Here is a 22,536-nt window from a genome sequence, read left to right as displayed (position 1 = left end):
GGATTATACACCTTTTACATTTTGTAGCAATTTGAGGTTAGATGTCTTATTTCACAAGAATATCTGATCATCTACAGGTGCCAGAAATCATCACTAACTGTAAATTGTATGAGTTATTTTGGATAAAACATTTTCAAGTGCAAAACTTTTTGAACCTTTCCAACAACAAATAATAATGATAAAAGGCCTGGATATAACTTAATGTGTTTGATGTGGTGTGGCTCTAGACTCCCGGAAATAAATTTTTACAAGAGCCTTACGAGCTGAAATGAGACACAGACTATGGAGAAGGGAAGGGAGAGAACAGAGGGTCCTGGGGGAAGGAGATGCGGTGCTGCCGCAGGCGCGGAGGGCGCAGGGGTCCCGTCCCCGAGGAATCGCGTTGTTCCGAGAACACAGTGCGAAGTGATGCTGAGGCCCCGTGCGCCGGCGGTCCAGGGGGGCGCGCACCCCGAGGGAACAGGGACTGGGCGGGCTTCCCGAGGAGGTGGCACTGGATCCGGGAGGGGAAGAGGTGGAGAGAGACCTCAGGTCTAGAGACCCGCCCGGGGACGGAAGCAGGAAGGGCTCGATGCGCTCGGCGCTCCGCCCTCGGGCGTCGACTGCTCGGGCCTGAGCGCGGTCGCCGCCCTCCGCCGGTCCTGTCCCGCCCTCCCATCCCTCCGTACCGTCCCTCCCCTCCTCCCCTCCTCCCCCTCCTCCCCCTCCTTCCCCTTTTCCTTCCCCAGCGCCTCTGCCGCCCGGCCCGAGCGATCACAGAGGCTGCGGGTCTCCGGGGGCGCCATGTACCGACTCCTCTTGGCCGTGACGACCCGGGCCGCGACCCCGCGGGGCTGGGCCTGGGGCTGCCCGAGGCGCGGAGCCCACCAGCGCGCGGGGTCCGGGCTGCCGCGGCTCGGGCCCGGCTGGGCCGGGGGCCTCGGGCTGGGGCTGGGGCTGGCGCTCGGGGTGAAGCTGGCGGGAGCGCTGAGGGGCGCCGCCCCCGCGACGCCCCCCGCGGCCCCGGACCCCGACCCCGAGGCGTCGCCCCAGGCCGAGCAGCCGCCGCCGCGGGAGCAGCCCCTCGCCCCTCGGTCTCCTCAGACCCCGACGGCGTCCCCGCCCAGGCGCTACGCCCGAGCAATTGACAGCAGCCGCGACCTGCTGCACCGGATCAAGGTACTGCGACGCGGGGCGCCGGCGGCCGGGACCCCGGAGGGGGCCCCTCGGGGTCATCTCCCCGGGCCGAGCCCACCCCAGCCTGGGCGACCCACGGTCAGCTTCCGAGAAAGCCATGGTCAGACGCTCTTGGGGGGTTGCCCAATTCGGGGAGGTCACCGCCCTTCCCTTTTCGGGGTGCCAATTCGGCACACCTCTCGGGTTAGCACAGAACTGCCGCCGAAGTGGGCGGGGCGCTGCCGGGGTGGGCGGGGCGCTGCCGAAGTAGGCGGGGCGCAGCCGAGGTGGGCGGGGCGCGGCCGGGGTGGGCGGGGCGCACAGAGGGGCGTGTCGGGGCGGGGCCTGGAGACGCCCGGGTAACAGTGCCCATGGTCCCCGCGAGGTATTTCCTGGAGTCTCTGAACTGTCTGTTCCTTCCCCCTTGCTCTTAGGATGAGGTGGGCGCCCCTGGCATCGTGGTGGGAGTCTCTGTAGATGGAAAAGAAATCTGGTCAGAAGGTAGGCTCAGAAAAGTGTTCTTGTGCCAGTTGGTGAATGACATCTTGATGTTTTACTACTTGGAGTGAATCTCATGAAATGCCCTTCGTGAAATTATCCATGTTGTGGAGAAAAATGTGTCCAACAGAATAATGTATGGAGTTTTCTATCCGTAAGATTTAAAATGTAACTAATGAGTAAGTTGGAGTCTTAAAAATAGCTTGTTTCTACGCCCACTCTAAAAGGACTGGATTTATTGTTCTGAAAGTTGTATATAGAACAGCCTGTTAACTGCATGCTTGTAGATAACCGTTGTCCTCCTTTCCTATATAATAAAAGGGCAATTAATATGCAAAACGACCAAAGCCGAACCAGTGGTCGCTATGACGTGCACTGACCACCAGGGGGAGTGCTCCTCAGCCAGAAGCCCTGAGCCAGGCTCACAGCTGGCAACCCCACTGTGGTGGCGGGAGCCTCTCTCACCTCTGGGGCAGTGCTAAGGAGCAGGGAGCCAAGGGGATAAGGAGCAAGGCGACTGGGACTGCAAGAGGGAGGTCAACTGCTGGCTTAGGCCCGCTCCTCGTGGGGTCCTGGACTGTGAGAGGGGGCAGGCCAGGCTGAGAGACACTCCCCCCCCCACCCCCACCCCCTGCCTCAGTGCAGGAATTTCGTGCACCAGGCCTCTAGTGCAGCGGTTCTCAACCTGTGGGTCAAGACCCCTTTGGCGGTGAAACGACCCTTTACAGGGGTCGCCTAAGACCATCCTGCGTATCAGATATTTACATTACGATTCATAACAGTAGCAACATTACAGTTATGAAGTAGCAACGAAAATAATATTATGGTTGAGTCACAACATGAGGAACTGTATTTAAAGGGCCAGAAGGTTGAGAACCACTGCTCTAGTGAGTAGATAAAACATCAGAATTTTGTGTTTTTCTTTTTAATTCAGTCAACAATTTGAGTCGCCTATCCTGTAAAAGTCATTCCTGTCCTTAATGAGTTTATGATCTACTTTATTACTTTTTTTGAGTAGGCAGAGGTAGTAGCTATTTTTTGAAACAAAAAGCTAGAACCTTTGGGAAAGGGATTTCTAATCATTTTATGATACTTTTATCAAATCATATTTTATAACTTGATTTACTTCTTCATTCAACACAGATTGGTCCAACTGGTCATCCTAGGTTTTAAAGAACCATACTTTTAGGAAATTTTGTTTCAGACATTATTTAAATGAAGTAGTACTTATTTACTCTTACTATGGGGGCAGTAGGGAAGTGAATTTAAAGAAAAATGATTCTTCCTCCAAATATAGGTATAGCCTAATCTGTATGCCTGATTTATGAAAAATATTGTAACCAAAATTATATAAATGTCAGCTTTATGGGTGGGGGCTTCGTTTTTATGCAAATATTTTAGCATAATCCCTTTACAGTTTAAAAACAATCCTTGTACCCCTTTTTTTTTTCTTTTCAGATCTCAGTCTTTATATCTCTTAGGATTCTACTTTCAACCTGTCCAGAAGATTAAATCAAACTTAATTTTTTTTCCAGAATGAGCTTTAAATTGGTGGTACGTTATTGTGGGTCCCCCCCACCCCCCTGATTTGCAGCTGAATTGAATTGATAGCTAAAGTGGATTTGCAGGACCTCTTTTCACTTATTTTTAACTGGATGGGTATTTTCAGGAATTCAGTGGAAACTCGCTCAAGAATAAATATAATCTGAACAACAATGATGTTTTCTTTAAAGAATGAAGAGTAATTTATTAGAAATGTGGTATAACCAAATTGCTTAGATAAGCTAAGAAAAATTAGTGTTTGAATCAGATGGAAAATTACTATTCTGTACAAGGCACAATTCTGTTTAGTTATAAGGTTAAGTTGTTAGACTTACTGTTGTCCATGTTAAGACTTATCCCTTGCGATCGCATTAGAAAGGAGAGGCAGCCTGCGGGATAAGAATGCTCGTATTCGATGCGGCACAGGTAAACACTGGAAATTGCTGCCTCGCACAACCACTTAAAAAATACAACTAAAAGACAAAACGGACATCATCCAGAACCACAGGAAGGCTGGCTGAGTGGAAATTCTACAACTAGAAGGAAAGAGAAAAGCACTGAGACTCAGAGGAGGTGTGGAAGTAAAGTGCAGAGGTACAGAGGTGCACGCGGAAAGGGCTGGCAGCTGAGGACACGGTTGTCTTTTTCAATTGGGGGGGGTCTCAAGCTCCCAACTGCTCTGAACTCCAGTTCTGGGTGAGTCTCTGGGGACCCAGACTCATACGGGGAGAAACTGGACTGTCTGGCATCGGCAGAACTCGAGGGCGGCATTCTTTCAGAGGTGCTTGCAGTGATTACCAGGACACTGAGATGCGGGGTCTCTTAGGGTAGAACTGGGGAGCAGCCATAGCTGCTTGCTCTGCCCTGTTGATCCCCTGAGACCCCACCCCACCCCACCCAAGCTGTGCACAGAGGCTTTTGCATATGAAAGGCCTGGCCTTTTGCAACCTGAAAATTACCTAACAAACTGCAGTTGAATCAGAGAGACCCAGAACTTCCAAAAGAAGGGCCAAGGCCCCACAGCTGCTTGCATTGCTTCACAGCTGGGCCTCATCTGGGCACCTCCAAATCCCAAACAAAGAAGAGGAATCTCACCCTAGCTGGTTTGGCTCAGTGAATAGAGCATCGGCCTGCAGAATCAAGGGTCCCAGGTTCAATTCCGGTCAAGGGCATGTACCTTGGTTGCAGGCACATGCCCAGTGGGGCGTGTGCAGGAGGCAGCTGATCGATGTTTCTCTCTCATCGATGTTTCTAACTCTCTAGCCCTCTCCCTTCCTCTCTGTAAAAAATCAATAAAATATATTTTTTTAAAAAAAGAAGAAGAGGAATCTCTCCATAGCTCCTGCTGGGTAGCCTCAGGCAGAGGCTAAATTAGCACCTCCTTAGAGATCCAAGAGCCAGTGTACTCAGTGGTCAGAGTGGGACCATCCAGATTACAACTCCTCAGATCCATAAGGGACACACTCAGGGGGCAGACTCAGTGAGCACCAAAGCCCCACTGAAGCAAGTCTTGCCCCAGAAAAGTGTCTCTAGCTCAGAAGTTCTCCCACTGCAGACACAGCTTATTCTCACAGCCAATTGGCCTGGAGGTCAATTCCTCCCAGTGATACCTACAACAATCAAGGCTTAACTACAAGAAGACTGTGCACAAAGCCCACAAGGGGGTGCACCAAGAATGTCCACCTCAGGTAATTGGGGAGGCTGAGCCACTGGGCCGTAGAGGACACCTAGCACAGAAAGCCACTCCATCAACACAGGGAAGCACAAAAAATGTGAAGACAAAGAAATAGGACACAAATGACAGAAATGGAGGAAAGCAAACTACTGGATATTGAGTTCAAAACCACGGTTATAAGGTTTTTCAAGAATTTTCTAGAAACCGCCGATAAATTTAGTGAGACCCTCAAGAAATCTAGTGAGATCCTCAAGGTTATGAAAGAGGACCAACTAGAAATTAAGCATACACTGACTGAAATAAAGGATATTATGCAGAATTCCAACAGCAGATGAGAGGATCGCAAGAATCAAGTCAAAGATTTGAAATGCGAAGAAGCAAAAATCACCCAACCAGAAAAGAAAAAAGAAAACAGAATCCAAAAATATGAAGGTAGTGTAAGGATCCTCTGGGACAGCTTCAAGCGTACCAACATCCAAATTATGGGGCTGCCAGAAGAAGAGAGAGAGCAAGATATTGAAAACCTATTTGAAGAAATAATGACAGAAAACTTCCCCCACCTGGTGAAAGAAATAGACTTACAAGTCCAGGAAGCGCAGAGAACCCCAAACAAAAGGAATCCAAAGAGGACCACACCAAGACACATCATAATTAAAATGCCAAGAGCAAAAGACAAAGAGAGAATCTTAAAAACAGCAAGAGAAAGAAACTCAGTTACCTACAAGGGAATACCCATACGACTGTCAGCTGATTTCTCAACAGAAACTTTGCAGGCCAGAAGGGAGTGGCAAGAAATATTCAAAGTGATGAATACCAAGAACCTACAACTTAGATTACTTTACCCAGCAAAGCTATCATTCAGAATTGAAGGTCAGATAAAGAGCTTCACAGATAAGAAAAAGCTAAAGGAGATCATCACCACCAAACCAGTATTATATGAAATGCTGAAAGGTATCCTTTAAGAAGAGGAAGAAGAAGAAAAAGGTAAAGATACAAATTATGAACAACATATACACATCTATCAACAAGTGAATCTAAAAATCAAGTGAATAAATAATCTGATGAACAGAATAAACTGGTGAATATAATAGAATCAGGGGCATAGAAAGGGAGTGGACTATTATTCTCGGGGGGTGGGGGAGAAAGGGGTGTGGGGGGTATGGGAAGAGACTGGACAAAAATTGTACACCTATGGATGAGAATAGTGGGTGGCGGGGGTAAGGGCAGAGGGTGGGGTGGGAACCCGGTCGAGGGGAGCTATGGTGGGGGAAAAAGAGGAACAACTGTAATAATCTGAACAATAAAGATTTAATTTTTTAAAAAAAAGACTTATCCCTTTCATGTTAAGTTTTCATTAACTTATAATAGTGGAATATCTTTCCTTCAGATGAATATACAGGAAATTTTAAGATAGTATTATTTCAGTTTTTCAAGATTCCTTTGACTTTGAAGGTTATTAATGGTGACTTTTCGCTTTTTTTCAAAGGCTTAGGCTATGCCGATATTGAGAACCGTGTACCATGCAAACCAGAGACAGTTATGAGAATTGCCAGTATCAGCAAAAGCCTTACCATGGTTGCTATTGCCAAATTGTGGGAAACAGGAAAACTTGATCTTGATATTCCAGTACAACATTATGTTCCTGAATTCCCAGAAAAAGAATATGAAGGTGAAAAGGTAATGAAACTCACAGTTCATTTTACAAGTGGCATGTTTAATGGTTGAAAAGATTGCATAGGATTCTTTGGTTTGTTTTAAATTATTGTTAACTTTTTTTATCCACATGATAATCGAGATTTTCTGAAATTTAAAACTAAAGATGTATATATTACATATTTTTTCAATAGCAGTTTAAAATGGAAAATATTACTGAGGCATTATTCCAAGGCTACTAACTTTTTATTATAGTTTAGTAATGTAATTAATTTTCATATTTTTACAATTAGGTTTCTATCACAACAAGATTATTGATTTCCCATTTAAGTGGAATTCGTCATTATGAAAAGGACATGAAAAAGGTGAAAGAAGAGAAAGCTTATAAAGCCTTGAAGATGATGAAAGAGATGATGGAATCCGACCAAGGAAAAGAGTTAAAAGATAAAGGAGACAAAAATAATGAAAAGAATGACTTTGCTAAAGCTAAGATAGAGCAGGATAATGAAGCCAAAGGCCGGAATTCCAAACCTGTCAAGAAAAAAAATGATTTTGAACAAGACGAATTGTATTTGAAAGAGAAGTTTGAAAATTCAATTGAATCCCTAAAATTATTTAAAAATGACCCTTTGTTCTTTAAACCTGGTGAGTGTTAATTCCCTCTCGTAGCAAACTCATCATTATTGAAGTGTTAATTTTCAGAAAGTGGAAAATACCACCGAGTGCTTTAGATGTAGCAGATGATTGTGGCATGGATTTTGTTGTCAGTCCATTGCTTGCCTTTTGTCTGCATTTCTTAACAGTAGTTAAAAGCATAGAGCATAGTTCCTGCCTAACATCCAGGCAGCTACTTGTTTAGATTTAGCCTCATGGAGGCTACCCAGTCATTTACTAGATTCTAAATATCAAAATATTTGTGAAAGATTATGTAGAAATGTTGGAATAATAGTTCTCCAAACAAAATCTGGATCAAAGTGGATGTGATAATGTATTGCTAGTATCTTGTTTTTTAATTAGACTTTATTTTTAAAAATATATCTTTATTGATTGCAGAGAGGGAAGAGAGAGAGAGAGAGAGAGAGAGAGAAACATCAATGATAAGAGAGAATTATTGATTAACTGCCTCCTGCATGTTCCCCACTGGGAATTGAACCTGCAACCCGGGCATGTGCTTTGACAGGGAATCAAACTGTAACCTCCTGATTCATAGATTGAAGCTGAATCACTGAGCCATGCCAGCCGGGCTTAGTTAGACCTTAAATTGCTCAACTTATTTTGTGCCTTCATTTCTTAAAAGAAATCAGTGTTCATCAACTTAATTTTACTTCCAAAAATAACTAATATATAAAAATAACTCTCTTCGTTTTTGTATATTTTTTGGTATGATGCCTACTGAAACTACTTCATAGCTTTAAAGAAATTTACCATAGATTTTTTTATTCCATTTTCATATTAAAAGATGTTTCTACCATGAGTAGATATTACATAGATATAACCAGTAACGGCAAAGAAATGATTATGGATTTTGTCTTTAAAAATAAGGTTCTCACCCATTTTTAGTACAGATGGTACAATCTACATTTCCTGAATCCAAAATGAGATAAAGGTATATATTTGAATATGTATAACCAGACCACTATACCGATTTTTCGGTAATTTCCACACAAAGGTGGAATATTGGCGCTAGATGAAAGGTAGATGAAAGATAGACCTATTTTCTACAATGTCTCCAAGTTCCATCTTATTCTAACCACTTGTTTGCATGTAACTAACATTTTTCTATATCATGTTGGTTTTTTCTCTTTAATGCTCAGGAGCCCAGGTACAGGGGACAGTTAGGTTCAGGGCCTCAGGTCTGGTAGGATTAATATGTATTTGGAATAAGGTTTTTATATCTATACTAGAGATCTGGTGCATGGATTTGTGCACCAGTGGGGTCCCTCGGCTTAGCCTGTGCCCTCTCCGGGACCCCTCAGGGGATGTCGGAGAGCTGGTTTCAGCTTGATCCCTGCAGGCCAGGCCCAGGGACCTGACCGGGCCTCTAGTATGCAGATAAGATCTTTGGTTAATCTCTTCTCACCTTCTCCCCTTCCCTCTGAGATTCATCAGTCTGTTCCATGTTTCCATGCCTGTGGTTTCCGCTCCTGCACTGAGCATCTGCCCCCTGGTGGTCAGTGCGCATCATAGCTACCGGCCAGTTGGCCAGTCGGCTGGTTGCTTAGGATTTTATATATATAGATATGTTTTATTAAAATAACTTATATAACTATTTATGCCTTAAGCAATAGGGAATAGGTACATTAGGAACAAGATAGTTGACTCAAAGAATCCAAATTTGTTTTTCTTTCTCTTCCTATTTTGTTGCCAGTTTGTAGAATTTTTATTATGTTTGAGGTAGGATCATTTGCTTATTTTTTATCATAGAAAGGAGTAGATGCATGTGAAATTGTAAACATATTGATCATCATTTTATTCTTGTGTTAGGCACATGGAATAAGTAGGGCCATTACAGAGATGACTAATATCTCATCCATGATGTTTTATAAATGTTGAAGTAAAATATTCCAGTTTTAAGGTATATACCAGTTTTTAATGGAAAAGTATTTTACATATATTTAAATAATAATGAATCGTATTCTCTTTTATTCTCCTTGCAATGATGTCTCAAGGTAGTCAGTTTTTGTATTCAACTTTTGGCTATACCCTACTGGCAGCCATAATTGAAAGAGCTTCCGGATATAAATTTTTGGACTATATGCAGAAAATATTCCATGAATTGGATATGCTGACAACTGTGCAGGAAGAACATGAACCAGTGATTTACAACAGAGCAAGGTAAGTGAATATTTGTTGGTGTGTCTTACTATATCACATCTTAATACTCTGTTATCAATTAAAACTCAAATTTTATCTTCTTTCCAAAATCAACTTGTCACATTTTGGAAGCTTTTCTACATGTCTGTTTTTCCATTTATAAAGTGTGTTTGTAAAATAGTCCCAAGATCCTTAGATGAAAGGCAGCAATAATAATTTAACCACATGAATAATTAAACCAAAATTGCACCCATCATTGGCATCTATAATTTGCTCTTTAACCATCTCTTTTTCTTAAGTGTTTATAAACTAATGCTTTATTTATTTATCTTTTGTTATTTTTAATTGTTTTAACTTTTATTTTGAAATAATTTTATATAGAAAAGTTATAAGAATAAGTTATAAATATAAAGAATTTCCACATACTCTTCACCCAGATTCTACAAATGTTATCATTTTACCACATTTGCTTTATCTATCTATATGTTTTGGGTTTTTTTTGTTTGTTTTTTGTTTTGTTTTTTATCTATATGTTTTTGGTTTTCTTTTCCTGAACCATTTGAAAATAAGTTGCAGGCATGGTATGCCTTTACTGCAGTGGTTCTCAACCTTCCTAACGCCGTGACCCTTTAATACAGTTCCCATGTTGTGGTGACCCCCAATTTCATTGTTACAAATGGAACATAATTAAAGCATAGTGATTAATCACAAAAACAGTATGTAATTATATATGTGTTTTCCCATTGTCTTAGGCGACCCCTGTGAAAGGGTCGTTAAACCCCCAAAGGGGTCGCGACCCACAGGTTGAGAACCTCTGCTTTACTGGTAAATACTTAAATGTGTATTTTCTAAAAACCAGGATATTCAGGAAATTAACATTGACACAATGCTTTATCAAATCTACAGGCATTATTCACATTTTGTCAATTGTCCAAATAATGTTCTTTATAGCTGAACTGTAATGATGTCAGTTTGTCCTATTATTGGTGATGGTAATTTTAATTGCTTTGTTGAGATGGTACCTGCCAGTTTTCTGCACTATAAAATTTTGGAAGTAATTTCATTGAAATATAGAAAGTGAAAAATTTATTGTAATTTTATTAGTAACCTGTAAAGGGGCATTGAGAGAAAATTTTGAAGCTAATGACTTTTCCATTTTACTCTAATTTGATTTGTTAGAAAAGTAAAATTTAATCAACTGTTGCCTATTTCCATTAGTACATGCTTTAAATGGTTTAATGGCACTTGAAATAGATGAAATGGTGGAATGTTTTTAGCTTTATCTTCCTATCTCCACACTAGTTTTGTTTAATCCTCTGTTGTGTTTAGTTAAATTATCATTTGGAGTTAATCAGCTTATTTAAAGGGCTTAAATGTGCATTGCTAGTCAGCCTGAAGGAGACTTTTTTTTGGACCTAAAAGAATTTGGGTTAGTAGCAAGCAATGAATTTTAATTTTTTTTTTAAATGGCCTGTAGTTCTCAACCAGTTCAGAGACTCTTAGGGTTTTTTGGTGGGGGGTTTTTGTCCAACATTATATTTTACTGGAAAGTATAAGAAAAATTGGCAAATGCCATAGGTTGTCAATTGAATCTAAAAAAGATTCTCTAATAAAGATGGCATAGATGCATGACCTTATTTTGATTTAGATCTAGGCATTTGATAATGAATGCCTAGACTTTTATATAAGGGAGAGGAGAAAATTATATATCATTGGGCTTCTTTTCTAAACTGAAAATTATGGATCTATGAATGTATAGACTGCAGAGCAGCTATCATTTGTTTGCTGTTTTCTTAATGAGTGATTAATTTATAACTAGCACAAAAATCAAAATATGGCATGTGATGAAGAGTTAATTTTATTTTAGCCCCTGTTTTTTGCTGTTTTTTTTTTTTGTTTTTTTTTTTTTAAAAAGGCAGTGGACTTCCATTTATATTATAAAAGGTTCCTATCTGCTTTGAGTTTTTTCTTCAGATTTTGGTAGTACCCACTGGTGCTACAGGGGTGATTCATTTTAGTTAGATTAATGGAGTGCTGAAATAAAATAGGTTGGAAAGATTGTTATCTAGGAAAATGTTCTGTCCATTTTCTTTGTTTTTATTTTAATTGATACATTATGTACTTGGGCCTATACAAGTCAAGTCTGTTGTGTTTTTTTTAATTCTCACCTGAGGACATATTTTACTGATTCTAGAGAGGTAGAGATAGAGAGATAGAAGAGAGAGAGAGAGAGAGAGAGAGAGAGAGAGAGAGAGAGAGAGAGAGAGAGAGAGAGAGAGATCCATGTATGAGAGAAACATCACCAATGGATTATCTCCTGTTCACACCTCTACTGGGGATCAAACCTGAAACCTAAGCATGTGCCCTGACAGGGGAATCGAACCAGCAACTTTTCTGAGCATGAGATAATGCTCCAACCATGAGATGATGAGCCACCTGCCAAGGCTTGCTTGCTTTTCTTTTTTCTTTCTCTGTAATAATTATTTAAAAGAGTTTAAAAGGACTACCTTTTTTCTTTTTTTTAGAGAGAGTTCAGGGAGTAAAGGAATCATTTCCATATATGTATTTAAAAAAGAAAACAAACAACCTTCACCCTGGCCGGTGTGACTAAGTGGTTAGAATGTCAGCTCATGCTGACTCCTTGATCATAATCATAAAGTTAACATGTTTATGCTATCCTGACCAAGTCTTTTAGAGTTATTGTATCCCAAATATTTATTGTCTTTATCACTTTTCTGTGTACATTTGTGTGTTTAAAATAGTGCTTCTCAGTGTCTGTCACCTGTTAAGGTATTTCCCCAAAATCCCACCCCAAAATACTATTTACATTTCTTTGGTCAGAATTTTAGCTACAGGCCACACTTAGCTGTATGGTAAAGCAGGCAGAGAGAGCCCTGGCCAGTGTGGCTCAGATGGTTGAGCATCTGTCCCATGCACCAGAAGGTCGCTGGTGTCGGTGTTTCTCTCTCTCCCTCTCCCTTCTCTCTCTAAAACATAAAACAATAAAAACATACTTTCTCTTCTTTTAATAAGAATGCAGAGAAACTAGTTTATAGCTGGGTACATTGCTCTCCTGAATAAAATTGGGTTGTGTTTTGTTTTTTTTTTTAATGAAAGAATAAGAATATTGATTCTATGTATGCAAATAGGTATATTGACTCTGTATAGCAAGTACTAGTATATTCTGTATAGGCAAATAAACTAAATAACCCTTTAAGCAAATAACCACAAGGGAGTGGAGTGAATGTTCTTGCCACAGAAAGACACTCAGTTTGTTGATATGAGAATCCTTAGTCAGTGCATTAACTTATTATTAGACTTTGGGTCCCAGGTTCAATTCTGGTCAAGGGCACATGCCCGGCACAATAGTTGCAACAAAAATCTCTTTATAATTGGATGAGACCAAAATCAAGTAGAATGTTTTCTGAAGTGTTTGCTGTACTTTGACAGTATAGATATGGTCTTTACTTTCTGGTATTATTTTTATTATCTTTATTTTCTAGATTATCTTCTAAAATTAAGTCTTGTTTCTTATGCCTTCAGCTGACAGACTCTAGTAGTAGATTCAATCCAGATGTTAAAGCTGAATGTTAAAGTGGGATTGGTTTTTATAATATGCATTTTAAATTCTTTGGGTTTTTTAACTTCTCGTAACAATAAAATACAAAGTAGTGCATAATTGTTTCTAAAGGCATTTAAGAAGCATTTACAAAATAAAAGTATTAAAAATTTTTTAAATATATTTTTATTGATTTCAGAGAGGAAGGGAGAGGAAGAGAGGAAATAGAAACATCAATGAAGAGAGAGAATCATTGATTGGCTGCCTCCTGCACACCCCCTACTGGGAATGGAGCCCGCAACCCGGGCATGTGCCCTTGACCAGAATTGAACCTGGGACCCTTCAGTCAGCAGGCTGACACTCTATCCACTGAGCCAAATTGGCTAGGGCAAAATAAAAGTATTCTGAATTTCTAAGTTTGTAGGTATAGATTTCTGTGGTTATATAATGTTCTTGTGCAGAAGCTAGAGATTCTTAAGTAAGTAGGACGAGGCTGCTTGTCATCTGGCATCATTCCATCAGTTATTCAGTTACAAAGGTAGCCCAATTAATGACTACAGAACTTATGTCTATATCCCATTCTTTTTAAAGCAGAAATTCCTTAAGAAATTAAAATAAATTTATTATTTATAAAAATAACCCTGAACAAATTATTTTTATGAAAAGCCATTAATTGGTCCTCTGTGAAAAGGAATCAAGGGATTAAAGTCTAAAATCTATTTAAAGTTTAAAATTCTAGATTAAAGTCTGGAATTCTCCATAGTTTTGTATTTTAAAGGAGGAATGACTGAGGAGCTCTAATTTCCAACCTTGCTATAAGTGGTTTGAAATGCTTTACACAAAGCTGATTATTAGCCAAAATATACTGGTAGTTCTCTCCTCGTTTACAGACATGGAGTTCACTCTAAGAACTATGTTTCTTAATAAGAAAATGTATTTCTGTTGCCAGTGGGGAGCTTTCCGTGTCCCCAACAGTTGCCCGTGAAAGTGGGGTTCTTGCGATGTCACAAGAAAAAGGAGTTTTCTGAGACTTGCACAGGAGAATGAGTGGCATTTATTTGCATGAAATTATATCCCTGCGTTTCCAAGGCTCCATTTCCCTTTGTCCTGCCAAGGAAGCAGTCCAGCTGTGTCTTTAGCAGGGCTAGGATTAAAGCCGTTGCCCAGAGTTTCCGTTCCATATTTGCATAATCCAATCCAGCATTGGGCTAGTTTAGCTTGTGTTCCCAGCTGCAGTTCATCAGTCCATTGAGTTTAGGATCCCCATGGCCATGGGCCATGTGGCCTGTAGGACCACATGGCTATGTAGGGAACACTGGCAAATGCAAGGATGCAGGAGCAAAACCAGAGGAGCCAGAGAGCCACAAAAGCTAAGAGAGAGAGAGAACTCCTTTGTCTGGGAGGTTATATATTCCAAAATTTTCACAGGCTTGCATAGGCTCCATCCCCTCTAGCCAATGATCTCTGTTCCATCCCCTCTAGCCAATGATCTCTAACAGGCACCCCAACTTTACTTCGCATGCATCCATCTCCCCTTTGTCCAGTCTCTTCCCCCAGTAATCTGCAGGGAATGGGCCAGGTGGTTCCTGGGGAGTATAAAGTTGCAGCTTCCTGGTGAAGCTGCCCAGATGGCCAAGCTTATAATGTCTGGCCTCTCTTTTGTTACTTTCTATTATTAATAACTAGAGGCACGGTGCACGACATTTGTGCACTGGGGGAGGGTCCCTCAATCCGGGACCCCTTGGGGGATGTCCATCTGCCGGCTTAGGCCCACTCCCCGAGGGGTCCTTAGCGCTGCCGCGGAGGTGGGAGAGGCTCCCGCCACCTCTGCTGTACTCACCAGCTGTGAGCCCGGCTCAGGGCTTCTGGCTGAGCGGTGCTCGCCTGGTCAATTTGCATATTAGCCTTTTATTATATAGGATTAGCTAATTACAGCAGTGACATTTCTATTATTTGGCTTCTTTTAGATTTGATTGGCTTGGAATTCCAAGTGTAATCAGTAGTCAGAATGTTAGAGTTTAGCTTCTTATTATTTAAGGCAAGAGAGGGCAAGAGAGTCAACCAAGATTTTAATGGAGAGGAAAATATGAGACGGTTTGGAGGAGATTCATTTAGCTTTATTCATTTTGAGACATGAAAAGACCACATATCAAGTCATTGGTTCTCAAGAGAGCATATTAAGATTCTCTGCAGACTTTCTTTTAAATATATATATATATATATATATATATATATATTTATTGATTTCAGAAGGGAAGGGAGAAGGAGAGAGAGATAGAAACATCTATGATTGGCTGCCTCATGCATGTCCCACACTGGGTATTGAGCCCACAACCCTGGCATATGCCCTGACTGGGAATAGAACCATGACCCTCTGGTTCATAGGTTGGTGCTCAACCACTAAGCCCCGCTGGCCGGGCTGTAGACTTTTTCTTTTAATCTTTAAAGCACATACCTATGGCCACCCTTGCTTCACTCAATATTATGACTTGGGCTTTTAGGGACATATAAGAATCTTGAAGGAAGAAAGAGGAGTTACTTTTCAAACTATGCCCCCAGTCCCTCCAAAATTATGAATTTTTAAGGGAGCATATAATTTTGGGAGGTAGGAGGTCCAGAGGTGAGTCTAATAAACAACTTTCCTGCCCTTCTCCAAAACCGGTTGTAAATTTGGAACGGGGTTGTGGCACGTACAAATTTATAGTTATTTCCATAGAAGAAAAGACCTGAGAAATTGGAACCACTAGTGTTTGGAGGAGTATATGGGATTAGAACTAGAAGAGAGAGCTCAGAGCAGGATTGTGTGAGGGGAGTGTCAGGGAAGTGCTGGTTAATAGTGCTACATGGGGGCAAATAGGATGAGAACTGTAAAAGGGAATTAGAAGATCCTTGATGACCCATAGAGATCTTCTAATTTAGTTGTGATGGGAGAACAGCAGCCAGATTAGAAGGAATTGAATGAATGCAGAAGGTGAGTGCATGGAAACAGCAGGTGCAGACTAGACTGTTTTACATAGTTTGGCAGTAAATGAGAGAGAAAGGACAGTTAACTGGAAGATGTAACAAGGATAAAAAGATAAAAGTGTTGTTGTTTTGCCCTGGCTGGATGGTTCATTTGTTTGGAGCATCATCCCCTACACCAAAAGGTTGTGAGTTCAATTCCTGATCAGGGCACATACCTACTTTGGGGATTCAATCCCTGTTTGGGGAACGTATGAGAGGCAACCCATTGATGTCTGTCTCTCTTTCTCTCTTTCTTCCTTCTTCTCCATCTAAAATTCAATTTAAAAAATTTAAAAATATATCCTTGGGCGAGGATTTTTTAAAAGATAAAAGTTTCCCCCCCAGTAGGATCTAGGAAACTAGAGCATTTTGAAACTAAGGTGAAGGAGTCAAAGTTGCCAGCATGGCACAGAAAGTCTTGCAGCATATGGGAGAATGGACCATTGTGTGGGACTTTTCCATGCACCACAGGACATTTAGGAGCTTTGGGTCCCTATCTATTAAATGTCAGTAAAATCCCTCTAATAATTGTGAGAACTGAAAAAAAAAAAATGCCTCCAAAATTTTTGCTTCTGGGGTTGGTACTGCCTCTGTTGAGAACCGTTGATTGTGTTATAGGCCATGGTAAGAACGTTGGCTTTTATTATCATTACAGTGGTAACCATTGGAGGGTTTCCAATGGATGGGAAAAGGAGGAGACAGTCTCAGGCTTCTGCATGGAGAATGGACTGCAAGGAGATAAATCATCTTGGGAGTATAACTGATGGAGCAAAGTTTAGAGGCAAAGATGTAGATCGTGGAATTAGTCTTAAAAATAACAGGGACATTTCTTAAGTGACTAGGGAAGGAAAAATAATGGATGATGATGTAAATACCTTTTGGGATAAAGATTGGAGTTTCTAGCTCACTTTGGATGGTCTCAATCTTTTCAGTAAAACAAAAGGTACAGTTATCTGCTGATTGGGCCTGAGGTAGAGTAGAGGGCTGAGAGTGGAAGAGATTGGGAATAGCTATTATGAAGAATTACCAGGGAATAACCAGGAAGAGAATGAAAAGATTTGATAACAGCAGTCAAGACCCTTAGCAAGAGTATGAATTGGTATCAGTCACCTTTGTTAGATGAATTTCTATAGCCTTTCTTGGCAGATAATGGAACCAAGGAAAGGGTTGCCTATATGTATTCAGGATTGGTCAGAAGAGTGAGGAACCTACAGGAGCTAGTAAGATGGCAGCTGAAGTAGTTGAAATGGCGGATGGTTTAGTTCAGGTTAGGACAGAAAATCCGGTGAAATCAGTAGGAACATAAAACCTGGGGAGATGGAAGAGTTGGGGGACTAGATGGAGGGGAATAGACGGAGGTCACAGGGAGGGCAGAGAGCAGGTTCACTGAAGAGCTCGAAGAATCGAAGTCATAGGAAGAAATTTCTGAGTCTGAGACCTTAAAGATAAAACAGTTCCACGTGACGGTGAGATCCAGGTCAGACAGTGCTTTGCATAGCCAAAGTAGAATGAAGATGAAGATCATCAGAGTGAGACAGTCAGCAAACTAAAAACCTAAGAGCATCATTTTATTATGAATCTTGAAAGAAAGGATTCTCCTGAGCCAAGTTTCATTTTTTGTTTAGTTATTTTGTGACTTCATTTTTTTACCTTATTTATGTTACAGCCTCCTCACATTAGCACAGAAACCTCATGAGGTCAGACACTATCTCTTTTGTTTAACACTTTATCCCAGCATCCAAACAGTCCCTGCCACAGAGTGAGTGCTCCACCAATAATTGTTGAATGCATGAGTAAATAATAACTATCATTTATTTTTTAAAAAAATATATATTATTGATTTTTCACAGAGAGGAAGAGAGAGGGATAGAGAGTTAGAAACATCGATGAGAGAGAAACTTCGATCAGCTGCCTCTTGCACACCTCCTACTGGGGATGTGCCCTCAACCAAGGTTTATGCCCTTGGCCGGAATCGAACCTGGGACCTTTCAGTCCACAGGCCGACGCTCTATCCACTGAGCCAAACCAGTCAGGGCGTAACTATCATTTATTAAGTACCTGCCTGAAATATGCAGTGTTTCATACATATATTCCTAACTCTGCAAATAGATATTTTTGTCCTCATTTTACAAGATAGGATGCTAAAGCAGTGAATAGGAATGCCAGACTGCCTGGGTTTAAATTTGCACTCTGCCACTTACAAGCTGTGTGAATGTGGTGTAAGCTATAGGAGTATAAGCTATTTATAGTCTCCGGGTCTCAGTTTCCTCATCTATAAAATAGGAATTATAATAGTACCTATCTCCTAATGTTCTTACAAAAATAAATTAGTTCATATGTATGTAGTTCTTAGAACAATACTTGGCACATAGTAAGAACTGTATAAGTGTTTGTTAATCAAATAAAATAAGCATAGATAGAAAGGGTGAGATTATGGTCCAGACTGAGGTTTGCTAACTCCAGCTACTACACCAAGAAAGTACCACATCACATCATTATATATGGTATTTCTATGGTACTTTTAGCCAAGAGATCTAGTCTCCTTACAAATATTAATCTTATTTCTAAGCATCTTTTTAAAAATATATTTTATTGATTTTTTACAGAGAGGAAGGGAGAGGGATAGAGAGTTAGAAACATCAATGAGAGAGCAACATCGATCAGCTGCCTCCTGCACACTCCCTACTGGGGATGTGCCTGCAACCAAGGTACATGCCCTTGACCAGAATCGAACCTGGGACCCTTCAGTCCACAGGCTGATGCTCTATCTACTGAGCCAAACTGGTTAGGGCTTATTTCTAAACATCTTGATGTGTACACTTTTACTTATAAAGTTCATGTGTGGCACATGATTCACTAAGTCTAAGGACTCTGCCAAACCATAGGTGTTTCTGCATATGCATGTGGCAAATATATCATGTGTAATCATTTTTTAAAATTTATTTCAGAGAGGAAGGGAGAGGGAGAGAAAAAAATGTCAATAATGAGAGGGAATCATTGATTGGCTGCCTCCTGCATATCCCCTACTAGGGATCAAGCCTGCAACCTGGGCATGTTCTCTGACCAGTAATCAAACCATGACCTCCTGGTTCATAGGTCAACACTCAACCACTGAGCCATGCTGACCAGGCATGTATAATCTTAATCATTAAATTTTTTGCAGTTATTTAAAGTTTGATACACTCAGTATGGGCAAACATGACAATAGAAAAAACAACCCACTTTCTATGCTTTAATTCACAAGGCAATTAGACTACTCAGTTATTTGTATTTCATTAAGATCTGAATTATACTGAAAATTAGTGGTTAGTTCCTGCGAGTGTGTGATTACTACAATGAAATGCAATCTGTCTCATGTACATTTTCCTATTCGTTTTCATGTGTAAAGTCAACAATAGACTATTAAATTTTTAATCACCATTCTTATTTTATTTTAGATTTTATGTTTACAATAAAAAGAGACGTCTTGTCAACACACCTTACGTGGATAACTCCTATAAGTGGGCTGGTGGTGGATTTCTGTCTACAGTGGGTGACCTTCTGAAATTCGGGAATGCAATGCTGTATGGTTACCAAGTCAGGCTGTTTAAGAACTCAAATGAAAATCTTTTGCCTGGATATCTCAAACCAGAAACCATGGTTATGATTTGGACACCAGTCCCTAACACAGAGATGTCTTGGGATAAAGAGGGTAAATATGCAATGGCATGGGGTGTCGTGGAAAAGAAGCAAACATATGGCTCCTGTAGGAAGCAACGGCATTATGCCTCACATACTGGCGGTGCCGTGGGTGCCAGTAGTGTCCTGCTGATCCTTCCTGAAGAACTGGATGCAGAATCTGTATGTAACAAGGTTCCTCCAAGGGGAATCGTTGTTTCCATCATATGTAACATGCAGTCTGTAGGACTCAATAGCACTGCTTTAAAGATTGCCCTGGAATTTGATAAAGACAGATCAGACATACCTTAACATCACAGGTGCAAAATGAACTGTTTTGCTTTTTTAAACATTAACTAAAGTCCAAAAAACAGGTTTTTAAGAATAAATTTGTAATATAGTATAATTGAATGCAGAAAATATGTACCTCTAATTGTTTTAATTTTGTAATTGACTTTTATTGTAGGGTTAGTTCTTTATACTCAGGGAAGTAACAATATTGTATTTACTTTTTGAAAAAAGTTAATTCTTGAAATAAAATATTCTGATAAATACACTTTTTGAATGTGTAAAATAGAGAAAATCTCATTCAGTAGGAACCTTCAAATATTGCTCTTTTTTCCCTTTTTAAAAAATCCATCCCCTCACCACCTCCCCTTTGATAACCACCAGCTTGTTCTCCATATCTATGAGCCTGCTTTGTTTTGTTTATTTAGATTTGTTTTGGTTTTTTTTGATTCCACATATAAGTGGAATCAAATAGTGTTTATATTTCTGTGTGATTTATTTCACTTAGCATAATACCATCTAGGTCCATCCATGTTGTTGCAAATAGCAAGATTTTGTTCTTTTTTATTGCTGCATAATGTTCTGTTGTACATATATGCCACTTCTTTATCCACTCATCTATCAATGGATACCTAGGTTGCTTCCATATCTTGGCTATTGTAATTAAGGCTGAAATGGACATAGGAGTGTATAGATCCTTTTGAATTAGCGTTTTTATTTTATTTGGATAAATACCCAGAAATGAAAGTGTTGGGTCATGCTGCAGCTATATTTTTAATTTTTTGAAGAATCTCCATACAGTTTTCCATAGTGGGTGCACCAATTTACAATCCCACCAATAGTGCACAAGGGCTCCTTTTTCTCCACATCCTCATTTTTTTGTATTTTGATGATAGCTATTCTGACTGCTTCGAGATGATATCTCATTGTGTTTTTGATTTGCATTTCCTTGAAAATTAGTAATGCTGAGCATCTTTACATATGTCTGTGGGCCATGAGTATGCCCTCTTTGGAGAAATGGCTACTTGTTCTGCTGCCAACTTTTTAATTGGATTGTTTGGGGAGAGGGGGTTTGGCATTTAGTTGTATGAGTTCCTTATACATTTTGGAGTTTAACTCCTTATCAGATGTATCACTTATGAATATCTTCTCCCATTCAGTAGGTTGTCTTTTTATTTTGTTGATGTTTTCTTCACTATGTAAAAACTTTTCAGTTTAATGTAGTCCCTTTTGTTTGTTTACCTTGCCCAAGGAGACATATCCAAAAAGATATTGCTAAGACCATCAAAGAATTTTTTTCAGGGTTTTATTTATTTTTTAATTTAAATTCTTTATTGTTTAAAGTGTTAGTATATATATAAATTTTGTTTTATTGCTTAAAGTATTACAAAAAGTATTACATATGTCTCCTTCCCTCCCCCCTCCCCCCCTTGACATTCCCCCGGCCTCCCCTACTCCCCAGTGTCTTGTGTCCATTGGTTATGCTTATATGCGTGCATACAAGTCTTTTGGTTTATCTCTTACCGCCCGCTCCCACCCCCCAATCCTCCCCAGCCTTCCCGCTGTAGTTTGACAGTCTGTTCGATGCTGCTCTGCCTCTGTATCTATTTTTGTTCATCAGTTTATAAGGACCATCAAAGAATTTACTGCCTGTTTTCCTCTAGCATTTTTATGGTTTCAGGTCTTACATTTAAGTCTTTAATCCATTTTGAGTTTATTTTTGTACAAGGTGTAAGAAAGTTGGTCCAATCTATTTTTGTACTATTTGTCCAGTTTTCCCACTGCCACTTATTGAAGCAACTATCTTTACCTCATTGTATAGTCTTTCCTCCTTTGTTGTAGATTAGTTGACCATATCAGTGAGGATTTATTTCTGGACTCCCTATTCTAGTCCATTGATCTATTTTTATGCCAGTACCATACTGCTTTGATTATTGTAGCTTTGTAATATAGCTTAAAATCAGGCTTGACTGGGGCTAGAGGATCTGATTCCAAGATGGCTCACCCATGTGGCTATAGGCACGAGGGCTTACTTACTGGATTTTGGCAGGAGGTCTGTTTTTCATCACATGAGTCTCTCCAAGGTATGCTTGGCTATTCCATGGCTTCCTTCAGATTGCGTGAAGAGTGAAAAAGGCAAAAGCCACAATGTATTTTATAATCCAGAATTGGAAATCATATACCATCATTTATGCCAAATTCTGTTGGTCACACAGACCAACCCTGATTCAGTTTGAGAGATGACTACACAAAGGCTAAATACCAGAGGTAGGGATCATTGAGAGCTACCTTGGAGACTGGCTCCACAAATAGCTTATTGTAGTGTGGACATATGGGAAATTTTGTTGTAACAGCCATAGGTGTGTATATTGGAGACTAAATTGAATTCAGAAAATTTCAAAAGGAAATCGTTTTTATACACTCTAATAAAAGGGTTTTCTATCATTCTGAGCCCTAAGCCTGTTTCTCCACTTCAATACATAAAGGTAAATAGATGAACATCTCTAAGTTGGTTGAAATATGAAAAAAGCTGTTTTCTAAAACAGATCCATTTCACCTTTTTTTTCTTGCTTCTGCTGATCTGTAGATCTTATATTCATGTATGTAAACTTTTTCAATCCATACTCTTCGATAAATATAAAAATGTCATACCTTCCTTTAATGTTATTTTAAATTTTAAACATTAGATATG

The 22,536-nt window shown here is 40.2% G+C and overlaps 1 protein-coding gene and 1 long non-coding RNA gene across 3 annotated transcripts; one reads left to right on the top strand and one right to left on the bottom strand.

Annotated features, from left to right (window-relative positions):
* Window positions 1-696: 696 nt before the first annotated feature.
* Window positions 697-20,108, top strand: LACTB (lactamase beta). Of its 2 annotated transcripts, none has more exons than XR_009453134.1 (6): window positions 697-1,158; window positions 1,590-1,656; window positions 6,357-6,547; window positions 6,817-7,168; window positions 9,197-9,358; window positions 19,337-19,476. XR_009453134.1 is itself a non-coding variant. In XM_059699229.1 (6 exons), exons 1-6 carry the CDS (start codon window positions 784-786, stop codon window positions 19,866-19,868), a joined length of 1,683 nt encoding a protein of 560 aa, XP_059555212.1. In that variant the 5' UTR covers window positions 700-783; the 3' UTR covers window positions 19,869-20,108. The 2 variants fall into 2 exon arrangements, 1 of the variants encoding a protein (XP_059555212.1); XM_059699229.1 differs by having other exon boundaries at window positions 700-1,158; window positions 9,193-9,358; window positions 19,337-20,108.
* Window positions 19,518-22,484, bottom strand: LOC132235988 (uncharacterized). The gene is made up of 2 exons (XR_009453137.1): window positions 21,882-22,484; window positions 19,518-19,832 (listed from the first exon to the last, which is right to left on the bottom strand). It is a non-coding gene; the product is annotated as an uncharacterized LOC132235988 (long non-coding RNA).
* Window positions 22,485-22,536: the final 52 nt, after the last annotated feature.

This window comes from Myotis daubentonii, chromosome 1, assembly GCF_963259705.1.
Source record: "Myotis daubentonii chromosome 1, mMyoDau2.1, whole genome shotgun sequence".
NCBI lineage: Eukaryota > Metazoa > Chordata > Mammalia > Chiroptera > Vespertilionidae > Myotis > Myotis daubentonii.
Note: the sequence above shows the minus strand (reverse complement) of the source record. Positions and strands in the feature narration are given on the sequence as shown.